At 35.6% G+C, this 13,148-nt stretch overlaps 1 protein-coding gene across 2 annotated transcripts in view; it reads left to right on the top strand.

Moving 5' to 3' along the window:
- Positions 1-310: 310 nt before the first annotated feature.
- The window catches only part of LOC149549225 (uncharacterized), a 168,655-nt gene continuing 155,817 nt past the window's right edge, over positions 311-13,148 (top strand). For both annotated transcript variants that reach the window (XM_089794876.1, XM_089794877.1), the window contains exons 1-5: positions 311-2,837; positions 5,518-5,731; positions 5,894-6,041; positions 6,151-6,262; positions 6,718-6,817. In XM_089794876.1, coding sequence (XP_089651002.1) covers positions 335-2,837; positions 5,518-5,731; positions 5,894-6,041; positions 6,151-6,262; positions 6,718-6,817 — 3,077 coding nt within the window. In that variant the 5' untranslated portion in view covers positions 311-334. The remainder of the gene's footprint in view (positions 2,838-5,517; positions 5,732-5,893; positions 6,042-6,150; positions 6,263-6,717; positions 6,818-13,148) is intronic.

Below are 13,148 nucleotides of genomic sequence, written 5' to 3' on the forward strand. Positions count from 1 at the left end.
TTAAAAAAGTTAAATAATGGCATTTTATATCATCAAATATTTAAATGTTTAAATGTGATATTTAAACAATTAAACTACTTACTACTACCTGACCTGACTGTTGTGTTGTGGCGAAACGTTATTGGACCACATTTGAAGGAAAGAAATAAAAATTATTTTTTATTTGTACACAATTCTCCTTTCGTATCATGACGTTCAGTTCTGTTACTCTGTTACTCGAAAACAAACACTCGCACGTATGAAAAAGAAAATGCAAATGTCAGGCAAGTTTCTTTATTGATTGCATCTCTACATTGTTTCCGTTGTTTTTCAGACTGAACAAAACGCGAGAACAATGGCGGAAAGAGGCAGAAGCAGCATTTCAAATGCACTTTTGTCTTCAGGAGTTTATTTGCAGCAGGACGAGGCGGCTGGATTCAGGTACTCATACGATCGCCGGGTAAGCGGGTCTTCTTCTCCCGGGGATTTTGCAAGAAGGTTGAATCATGTAGCGGGTGAGGGATATTTCACTCGGAATTTTCAAAATCAGAGGAATTTGAGGCGCTGCATTGCTCATCCTCCTCCTGCCATTTTCCCTGCTAGAGAAAATGCCGAGAAATTTAACTATGTAGCGGGCGAGGGATATTTCACTCGGAATTTTCAAAATCAGAGGAATTTGAGGCGCTGCATTGCTCATCCTCCTTCTGCCATTTTCCCTGCTAGAGAAAATGCCGAAAAATTTGACCAGGCCTCTTGTTTCAATGGCGAGGATGACGATGAGCTGGAAGAGGGTGAGCTCACTCCTTCACCTCGGAGGTCATCTTCTTTTGCAATTGCCAACTCTTCACTGACTGAAAATGTCGATGATCTGGAAGAGGGCCAGTTCGTTCCTTCCCCTCGGTGGTCGTCTTCTTTTTCAAATTTTAACGGTCCACTCGAATCTGAAAATGATGATTATTTGGATCATAAACTTTTCTTTTCTGGAAATTGTATGGAGAATTCTTGTGCTGCTGATGCATTGCCGAGGTCGAGGATAAATCTGAAGCGTTCTAGAGATTTCACTACGGCTCAGCCTAAGTATAGAATGAAGAACAGGGAAAGGGAATCTCACGTTATTGTTGTCTGTGGCCAAGGAAGCCAGCGACGGAAGAGCCTCCAAAGAAATACTAATAGTAACACCCACAAAGACAATGAGGAAATTGATGGCAGGCGGGCGGAGTTGACGTTTAGCGGTGTACTAGATTCTGGGAATGCAACTCTGAGTAGGTTACTATGCAGCAAATTGGATGAATTAGGGAAACTCAATACCATTTCAGCACCCAAAAACATCGGATGTGTTGCCTTGAAGGAATTGTATCCACTGCAGCAAAAAGGCTCTCTGGGCAAATATAATTCCATAGCATGTTGGAAAGATGGATTCGAGATTCCAGGACGGTCTTTGCAAACTCACCAAGTTGATCAGGGTTCCAAAGTTGCGGATAATTGTAAACAGCAGTGCGATCTTTCTGCTTACAGCGAGGCTTCTGTGGCTGCTTTGAACTTTTTGCGTAGTAATTGTGAGAATGGTAAAGGTTTTAAAGAAAATGTGAGTGGATGTTCTGGCGCAGATAACGAAATAGATAACCGTTCGAGGGATAACAATTTGGATAGTGAGGCACCATTCTGCATTAAATTCTCTGGCAGCTATCCTAGTAATCGATTTAATTTAGAAAATAGTTCATGCAATAAACTAAAATCAGGATATGATTCAAACTTGAAAACCAATTTCACCCATGAGTACAGCACCTCTGGTTCTAATTTTGCAGTGGTAAATATTAAGAAGCATATGCGGCAAAATTCTTCATTAAGGTCAGAAGTACAACATAACCTGTCTGCACCTCGAAGTAAAAACGTGCATCATGATAATGATGCATCGCACAACTCCTGTCGAGCACAAATACCTCTGAAGCCTTCTACCTCGAGTTCACAAATTCGACCAAACAGGGCTGGTGGTTTGTTTAAAATAATTAAACCTTCGACCTGGACTAGGCGCGGTAATATGGTTGGAACTCCTGCCAAGGCACCTAATGCAACAAGTCTAACGGTCAAAGAACCATGTATTGGGACTAGATCACAACCGGCTGCTTATGTTCGTAAAGGAAACAGTCTTTTAAGGGTTGCTGAGCCTACCGTGAGTTTCTCTGGACGTCTTACACCGGTTCAACAATATCATACAGAATCTTCTTATACAGGAAACCCATCAACGACGAGCAATGCAGCCAAAACTGTGCCTAGTACCTTGAATACTGTTGCGTCCAATCTTGACATGTCCAAATTCAGTACGGAAAGTTCTTTCCCTCCCGCAGCATCATGCATACCATATGACACAACATTAAACGTAACTCGCACTCGCTCTGCCACATCTTTAACTGAAGCAGCAATGTGTAAAATTACCGAAGAAGCAGGTGTTCCACATTCTAAATTATCTGATTCTGATGCTGTTGATATCACGGGTATTCCTGATAGCTACATACTACGGGTAAAAAGAAATCAAAGTGGGAAGTTAATGTCATATTCCAAATCAGGAGTGATAGATCACTTGAAGGGAAAGTCAAACCAAACACTTTCTGCTCCAACTTGCAATGAGGATTCAGTGTGTTTCATGGACGAGTGTAGCCGGTTAGAGTTGGCTAGCCATGGGCAAGATCACAACCATGAAATGAATAGCCACCAATTCTTTCAGAGAATCAAGCTCAAAGACGAAAAAACTGCGGCATCACTTCAAGTTCTAAAAGAAAGCGGCTTACCTGAATCATTGAAGGAGCACACCCTTAAAGCCCAACAGAATCATACAAATTTTGTGAGAAAGCTTCATAGAGGTTTACGCTTGCATCTTTCATGCAATAATCCTATTCACTAACATTTTTTTTTCAGCTTTAAGACATGCTTCCAAATGATTCCTCAAGAAGAAGAAGAAGATTGGAAAATATCACTGTTGTCCTAATCCGGCAGAAATAAATAATAATTTTCTAATTCTTTCGGCCGTCCTAATCCATGATATAATTGAATGTGATCCATCTCCCTTTTATATTTTCATTTCCTTGAAATACCTCTCTTCAAATGACAACCGTTTTTTAAGTCGTGCTTTTTCCTAATTGAATCCCTCAGAGAAAAACCAATCCTTAATAATCAAAACTTTAGAGATTAATTAACATGTTTGCTAATTCTTTCTTTGGGCGGCAATACTCATTTTTTATTTTTGTAACAATCACACTAAAATATTTCAATTAACTATTTATCATTGATTAGATTATTATGGTAATCATATCCTTCCTTCTAATCATAGTCTCTACACAAATTGCTGATAATCTATTTTACTGATTTAGTATTTGAAATGATCATGGTTTGTCATTATCGTGCCAACTTAGTTGCTATCCTATTATGTTGCAGTCTCTTTGTATAAGATTAATATATTCTCTTTGACGTCATAGCCAATCATCCCTGTTTGGTTGGAATATATATTCAATTCTTTCCTCTCGCTGGCTTGGATGATATCGTTCCTCCTGATGGTGATGTTGTGAACTGAGTCTTCTTATCAGCCCTTTGCATCTTCCTAGAATTGTCATCAATTTCTTAGTGATGCTTAGTCTCCACCATGATCATTGATATATATGAAGAGTTTGGTAGCAATGACAGATAACACCTATCAATGTTCCAAGATGTCTTGCTCCTTCCTCTGAAACCTGCACACAAACAGAAAGAAAAATGTTGGAAAGATTGCGAAGTTATTCAAGATGATGGAGAAGATAGCAAAGAGCCAAAAATTAGAAGAGAGTTGAATGGCCAAGGAGGATGATGATTGAGGGCAATCTGTGAAGTTTTAAGTAGGCCGGATGATTCTTGACATTGGTGGGCAGTGGGAAGAGGTGTTACATTATAGCGACAACAGTTATTATGTCCTAACAGCCATGTGTACATTTTGTACATTCACAGGATGAGTGCACACCACATTGACTTCTTCATGACGCTCACACACCCTGTGCCAAACAGGCTGTGTGGTCAGAAATCCCACAAGGAAGTTGACAGGGCAGATGGAATAAAATGAAGGCTTATGTGGAAAGTCGATTTTGACTAAGGGAGAGGCATTATGCAATGAGAAATTACACTGGGTGTAATTTACAATACCACTTTAGTGAGCATATCATTAGTGAAGATGTGAGCTTAAGTACGGAAAACTGATCTGAGGGTCTCTTTTCCTCATCAAGTTGCCCCTAGAGAAAAGACCTGAATTTCGCAAGATCACAACGTAACACACAAGCAACAAACAAGCATGCTAGATGAAAGATATGATGATAATATAGTTATCACTGGTGTTATGCCAATAATGGTAGCAAATTATATTATGCTAGATAGCCATACGCTGAGGCAATTTTAATTGCATTGATATGAGTAGCAAAGGCTAGATAGTCGTATGATAGGTCGATTTTGATCATGTTGATACAAGTAGCAAAGACTAGATAGTCATATGATAGGACAAAAGATTTTGACAGTTCTGGTACGGGTGGTAGTTCTAGATGGTTTGACAATAGGGCAATAGATATACATTCGTATGGGTAGCAAAGGTGGATGGCATATGGTAGGGCAAAATTTTTGATAGGTAGATTTGCTCCCATAGAAGCATATACAATATATTAATTTTTTGTAATTTTTTAGAAAAGCTTGTGATATAGATAATAAGATATGTAATAGCCCCCTTTAGAATGGAATGTGTTGCTCAGAATGGAACACAGTACATTTTAAGGAGAAATGAGATATTGTGGTATGCCAACTTAGCTAGATGTTTCCATGGAATGTCACCCAACAGTAGGTGGCACATGATATCCACAACATCAGCACAAACATACCAAAAATATCAATTGAGAGGTTTCTATAACTATGATAGCATTTATTCCCCTCCACCATTACATGACACCGAACCTAATCATAACACCATCAAATGCGATCACTGACATACCGAAAACAGTATCACTGCCAACTAACCATGTTGGTGTTACTCCTAATAATAGTAATAAATAGACAATTTTTCCCAATTCTCTTTAGAAAGTATTATTATGTGAATCTGAGCTCGACAAAGCCAGTTTAGCTGGATTGAACAGTCACCAAACCTCAAGGGTTCCCTAACTCTTAACTGATTTGCCTATGGGAACCCGCTTAATAGGCTAATGGTCACTAAGCTATCAGTGCTTAGAAAGGGGATATTACACCAACATTATAAGGATTTGGTCAAACAGACTTCCTTTGGATTCTTCTTTAGACCCACAATGTCAAACCCAAACGACCTAGCTCACCAATTTATGACTGAAGCACGAGTTAGAAGAAAAAATCCTAAAAGCCTTGTCTTAGTATTGAACACAAATTCATACTTTTACTTTGAAGATGATAGCCCTTTGTACTCTAAAACAAGAAGCGTGCATGAGACTTTTTGAGATAAAATAACCTAATAGATTGAGTGAGATCTGATTTTCCATGGTTTCCTAATATACTGTCGTTTGCTTGCAGTTTTGAAGCAGAAAAAATTGGCCACTTCACTATCAATACAGGGTCCAACTCTGGATACTGGCCATCCTCAATCTCCAAGCTTGACACAATTCCAAATGAATAAAATAGTGACATCTCTTCTTCCATGGAAGAGACCTGTATATATACCACCTCATTCAAGAAGAATCAAATATGCCTCTAAAGTCAGCAAAGGTTTACTGCATATACTTGCAAGGTTTGAATGTGTTATATTTCTATTTCTGTTCTTATATAAAATGTATATCTCATATTTTTTGCAATGAATTTCAAGAGACAAATCTAGTTTTATCCTGTAAACTTTTACAATCAACAACTCAATTGAGAAATGTGATATACCGACTCTTTTTGGTTTGAGTAGGAAGTTACAGTGCCATCAAAATACAGAACCTCTTTACTCGAGATCAGTTGATGGATTGTCTTTGCACCACTCAGCAGCTACAAGTCTTGGAGGATCTAGCTTAAATTGGAAGAATCTTACTGATAAACACTCTGAAAAGGATGATGAAGTAAATTGTGTTTTTTTCCTGTGTTGAATTTAGTTGCGCTTTCAGAAAATGATAGCTAGTTTTTAGTAAGCATCAGTGGTGATATATGTCTGTGATACCTGTTTACTAGGAAGATAACGTGACAGTTCCAGCAGAAGAAAAAGGGAAAAGAGAGGATAAAGACAATGTTTCACAAGATGTAGTTGTTAATGCCAAGGAGCAAACAAAAAGGCTAGTCGCTTGTAAGGACTCTCAAAATGTTGAACTACATGCTTGCAAATAATGAAACCTGCAAACTTGCATTTATGTGCAGTTTCTTGTGGTGGTTGTGCTGTTGAAATTTTGTTTATCTTTTGATGCTTGCAAAATGTTTTTATATTTATGATGCATAATTTGTTCTCTATTATTTCTTTGGTTTATCATAAAATGACATAACTTGTTTAGGATAGGATGGTGTTTTTGCTGGTTCATGTCTATGTAATATGGATACATTCAAGGAGGAATTTAAAAGAATGATTCAGTTCTCTGCTTTTGATATTAACTTCAAAATCGCAAGTTTTTATTTTGTGCATGTTTCCTGTCCATGTATAATTAATGTTTTGGCTATTGAACTTTGAGCAATTCTGTTTTGTACGATTTGACATCGATGTTTAAATCAAATTTTAAATAGTTAGATGTTAATTTTCTGGATTTGCAGATGAAGGATCTAGTTGCAACAGTGACACTTTGCATACTAGCTGTAAAACTACTACCCCAAGAATTTCCACTTCAAGGAGGCTGTCAAATAGTGGTATCAAGTAAGTGAACTTATTTTCTGACTATATGTTGGAAAAGGCATTTTGAAATTATGTGTGTCTTCTATCATAACTGCGAAGATAGTTAGTCATTTATTCTTTAAATAATATATTGTATTAATTTCATCAATGAAAGAAAAAAGGTTACATCAGCTGAAAATAGTATTAAAAGGATAGTTCTTTCTATAAAAGCAAGGTAAGCTAGTGTCTAAGCCTGATACCCTATCGACAAGGATTCAACAGCCATATAGATTTTAGAACCACTCAAAATTCGCTTAGCAAGAAATACCAAATCTTGCTTAAAATGTCTACTACATGTCTCAATAGAGTGGAGCAGTATCCCACAAACTTGAGTCATTCATGCACATCTTATAAAAATTCATGAGAAGGCTGTCAAGACATGGAAAGTTGTTCTTTTATGTACTTTATAGTTGCCGCTAGATCCTCCTGTTAAAGTGTAGCTTCAGTAGAAGTGAAGTACAGTAAGTATATGATTTTGTGTTTCTCTTATATATATATATATAAATAAGTTATTATTTCTATGTACTTCTGATATTATTTCATATACTAAATATGTTTAATATATGCCTCAGCAGACTGCATATATATATATATATATATATATACAAATGATATAATAAATTGATCTCTTGATAAGACTGTCAAATTATTTGTATCAGACTTGAAAGTCTGTTCAAAGATAATATCAAGTAAAGCTTTGGTTAAAACTAATAACATGATCCACATAGGGTCATGACCCTACGTGGCCCTTGGCCACGTAGAGTCATATCCCTATGGGGACATGTTCTCTTTTATATATAGTAGAATTGTCTGCTGAGAAATATATCAATAACAAAGGTAATATACTTTCTCTAGCAGTGATTCTTATTATTTTGCAGTCTATCTAATATAGAATACTTCAGCAGCAATCTTTATTCTACTTCCTTAATAATTAGAGGTATTAAGAGATCAGTACCTCAGTCACAGAATAATCAGATTTATATAAAGGCCTGCTAAATCAGAAATAATAACTCAAGTCTGCTTACATATAAGGATCAGATATATATCAGAAATCAGACTTAATACTTAGAGAAGAAAAATATAAATATATCTACTCTCTCTATCAGTGATCCTAGTTCTTCTACATGGTATTGGAGCCACACTGATAGAGAAATTTCAGTCAGTCTTATATCAGATTTAAATCTATTAAAATATCTTCAACCTAAAACGATGGTGATTTACGTAAGATTGGAAGACAGATTTGAAGGAGCCTCCAACTTTGCATTATGGAAAATACAAGTAATGATTATTCTATGCCAGAGAATGATCCAGACAAAACAACCTGGAAAAGATATAACTATAAAGCTATGAAGATCATTATAGATTCTGTCAAAGATCACACCCTCCCATCTATATCAAGCCTTAAAACTGCTATGAGATGTTTTTCACTATTAAGAATACTTCTGAAATTAACAACACTAGTAGATTGTTAACATTGAAGCAAGATCTACTATACATAAAAATGATCAATGGAGAATTGATTACATCTTATTTTCTAAGAATCAGAGAGTTAAAAGATCAACTTGCGACTATTGGAAGTCAAGTAGATGACAAAGAACTTTGTATTATAGCACTAAAGGATTGCCCTTATCTTGGGAAACTTTTATTTGTGGACTAAGCTCTCGACTTGAACTTCCTAAATTTGAACTACTTAAAAACTAATGTACTCAAGAAGAGTCAAGATTAATCTCAAGAGGAATCAATTTAAATCAAGAGGGAGATATTCAAGCTCTCCAAGTCAATTCCAACAATAAAGGGAAGAAAGGTAAATTCGAAAGAAAAAAATAAAGGAATTCAACAAAACATACAAGAAAAGAGATTGGTCAAAAGTACAATGTTTCAATTGTGACAAATATGGCCATACTAATAACTTATGTCCGGAACGGAAGAAAATTCAAGCAACACTAGCAGAAATCAAAGCTGAAAAAGATGAAAACTTTGCATTCTACGTAGCACTCTCAAGTGAACTGAACTCCAACAAAAATACATGGATAATAGAGTGGAGCATCTCGTCATATCATAGGCTTTAGAGATAATCGCTTTGAAGGATACTCCTCTGAAGAAGTGACTATTGGGGATAATTCGACACAACTGGCAAAAAGTATTGGATCGTGTTCAATTCAACTAAATTCAGGTATCACTCTTCAACTAAAGAATGTTTTGTTTGTACTTGGTATAAAACAAAATTTGGTCTCCATCTCTGGCCTTGCAGACCAAGGGTATTGAATCACTTTCCAAGAAGATAATGTACTATCGTGGCCAAAGAACTCCAACATTAAGAATGCTATATCCATCAGATTTAGAAATGGAAGCCTTTACAAACTTTGTAAATCAAAATTTAGCTCTAAATCATGAAACCTCAAACACTAATAAAATTTGGCATAGAAGACTATGTCATCTTCATTTTCATGCTTTATCATCCATAGAAAAAATAGTAATAGGGTTACCTAGTTTAAAATCTGATCATTCTGGTATTTGCAAAGGATGCGCTCTAGGTAAAAACACAAAAGGGTCCTTTTTGAAAAGTGAACACAAATCCAAATTTGTACTTGAACTCATTCATACTGATTTATGTGATCCAATGTTCTGTACCTTCCCTAAGCGGATGTCTCTACTATGTAATTTTTATAGATGACTATTCTAGGAAAACTTGGATTTACTTTCTTAAACATAAATAGTCAACCAAAGTGTTATCCAAATTCAAACAATTTAAAGCGCTAATTGAAAACCAATCTGAACAAACAATCAAAACCCTAAAATCAGATAATGGGGGTGAATACATTTCAGAAACTTCTAAAGATTGTTGCACCTCTGTTTTGATTATGAGGGAGTTTTTTGTACCATATAATCCTCAATAGAATGGAGTTGCAGAAAGGAAAAACAGATCCATTATTGAATTAGCCAGAGCTATGATGCATGATCAAAACCTTCACACCTTCTTCTGGGCTAAAGCCTCTAATACTGTAGTTTATGTCCAAAATAGATGTCCTCACTCAATATTGGATACAACTCTTGAAGAAGTATTTATTGGCAACAAACTAGATTTAAGCCACCTAAGAATATTTGGGTGCCCCGTATATATTCACATCCCTAAAGAAAATAGAACTAAACTCTAACCATCAGGAAAGAAGGGCATATTTATCAGATACAGTGAATCATCCAAAGGTTATGGTATTTACGTCTTTAGACAAAGAACTATTGAAATCAGTAGAGATGTAAAATTTGAAGAAGACATTGCTTTTAACCTCTCCAAGAACATTGATGAATCATACTTAGAACCTACTACTAAAGTAGATGAGAATACTCCAATAGAGAATGAGAGGGAGAATGATACTGGAAGTCTTGCACTTTTTAGTCCAAATTCAAAGAATACTGAAAATCCCAACAATAAAAAGAGACCACTTTGGGCAAGAAAAATGATAGAAGAAAATCATATAGAACCTGATGAAGTAGTTAGAGAAAACAAGAGAACAAGAAACCATTCATGCTATGTAGCACTACTCTTTGAACTCATCAAAACAAAGCCTACAAATGTCAAAGAAGCATTATCATGCTAACCTTGGAAAGATGCAATGATTGAAGAATATCAATCCATACTAAAAAATGATGTGTGGGATGTTGTACCTAGACCCAAAGATAAATCAGCTGTCTCTTCTAAATGGCTATTTAAAATCAAGCATGCATCAGATGGTAGTATTGAAAAATACAAAACCAGATTTGTAGCTCATGGATTCTTACAGAAGGAAGGAATAGATTATGAAGAAACTTTTTCTCCAATCGCCTGTTACACTTATGTCAAAACCATCGTAACTATTGAAACATCCAAAGGGTGGAAGATAGACCAAATGGATGTTAAAACTGCATGCCTAAATGGTGAAATTGAAGAAGTATACATCGAACAATTTGAAGGATTTATCACTCATGACAAAAATTCTTATGTATGTAAACTAAAGAAAGCACTCTGTGGTTTTAAACAAGAACCTAGGGCATAGTACGAAAGGATAGACAACTACCTCTCAAAATTAGGATATTCCAAAAATGAAGCTGGTCCTAATATATATTTCAAAATAGTTGAAGATGATATGATTATTCTTGTACTATATGTTGATGATGTACTAATAATAGGTGAAGAACATCTTATAGGAAAATGCAAATAGGAATTGATAGCAGAATTTGACATGAAAGATCTAGAGATTCTTCATTATTTCCTAGGTTTAGAAGTCTGGCAAAAGAAGAACTACATCTTTCTAAATCAAGGAAAATACACTGTTGACATTCTGATTAAGTTTGGGATGATGAATTGCAAACCCTTGACTTCTCTTATGAAAGAAAATCTACATAAATTGAAGAATGATAGATTTCAACCAGAACCCACTAATCCCACTCACTACTGGCAAATTATCGGATCACTGATGTTCCTGGTGAACACTCATCCTGATATCTGTTATGCAACCAAAGCCTTAAGTCAATTCATGTGTGAGCCGAAGAAGATCCACCTCATGACAACCAAGCACATTTTATAATACTTATGCGATACAATTGGTATGGGCCTCAAATATGATCAAGTTGAAATTAATCTTCATGGATATTCAAATTCTGATTGGGTAGGCAGCGCTATTGATCGTAAGAGTACTACAAGATGTTTCTGTAGACACCTAAAATCCCTTAGAAAATAAAGTATTTTTATTTTCTGAAAAAGTCCCTGATGACATCATCATTTATTAATTAATTATTTATTTAATTAATTAATTTATTTTTATGCCATTAAATCCCTTTATCTTAATTAAAACTATTTAATTAAGGAATCCCTCCCAAAAATGTTTAAATCTTATTTAAACATTATTTCCTTATTTATTAATTATTTAATTAATAAATCGACCAAAAATTTCAAAATAAATATTTAATTTATTTTTTGCCCAAAACTTGGCCAATTTCTTTAAGATCACTAACCTCTTCCAAAATATCCTAATCCTTCTTTAATTTTGATTAAAGGTTAATCCCATCATTTTCTACCCCTAATCCCAACTCAAAATATTTAACTAAGGTTAAATATCAATCCTCATGTTTATTAAAAATGTTTTAATAAATATCTCCTCAAACCAAACCTATGAGATAAATAAACTTTATTCATCCTCACCCTAAGCCTATCCCTAAACCCCCTTTCTAGCCTAATCCACCCCATCCACCCATACTAACCAAGCTTAGCTACTAACTCACCCACCCTCATTGAATGCCGTCCACTTGCATATCTCTAACAAGCTTAATCTAATCCTAAATCAACTCTAATCCCCCCCCCTAACCTTGTCACATTCCTTAAGCAAGCTTAAGACTTTCCTAAACCAAGCAAAGTCAACAATTTCAACTCCCTCCAAAATATCCCAACCACTAAGCCTTCAATGCTCTTACAAGGCCATAAAGACTCTTACAAGCCCATTCATTGCTCTTACAAGCCATTAAGAAGGGTCTTTATGAAGATATTATCCCTTGAGCCTCTTTTGTTGACTCATCCTTGCCCTTTCCTCCATCCACTCACCCTGTGACATGTGTCACTTCCTAATTGACTGTAAGGAAGCACAATCCATGTGCTCTCCTCTCATGCAATCTAAGCCCTCTATGAGCTTTTCCCCATCCTTGCATCTTAGCCCTCAAACCTTCAAGCCTTTAGCCTATAAATTGAATTCCTTCTCAAGCCATTTTATCACAATCCTTGAGTTAAAGTTATAATGCTAGTTTGAGAAGCCAAAGCCCTTAACCATACCCTTATAATGCCAAATTGAGAGCTCACAAAGCTACCAATTTTCCATTTTCCATCTCCATTGAAGCATAGTTTGAATATCTTGAGCATACATACCAATCCTTCATTTAGACTCATCTACAAAGCAAATAGCTAATTCCTATTGGAAGAGTCCATTCATTTGGCTCACATTCCTAATTAGGGGTTCCTCTTTAGTCTCTCATGTATGTTATATTAATCTTTGTTAGTTAATGCTTTGTTCTCTTAATAGATTAGTGTTTCTTGCTAACATATTGGTATATACATTTTGGCACGTCCGTTGGGACCCCACTATGGGTTATTTAATCATTCATTTCTATCTATATGTTGTTTTTTCTAATAATCTAATGTTTCTTGTTGTTTGAGTGAGTTGTAGGGTGTTTCACTTGTTTTTGCAGGTTGAAGAACGCACTTGGGAAGAAAACATACCCTCTAAAACTCGAAAATAATCAACAAAATAAAAATTTCTGGAAAAATCCGCGCATTTCAGTTCTGTTCGTG

The sequence above is a fragment of the Cupressus sempervirens genome, chromosome 7 (genome assembly GCF_028749045.1).
Source record: "Cupressus sempervirens isolate cs-2001-9-10 chromosome 7, ASM2874904v1, whole genome shotgun sequence".
Lineage (NCBI taxonomy): Eukaryota > Viridiplantae > Streptophyta > Pinopsida > Cupressales > Cupressaceae > Cupressus > Cupressus sempervirens.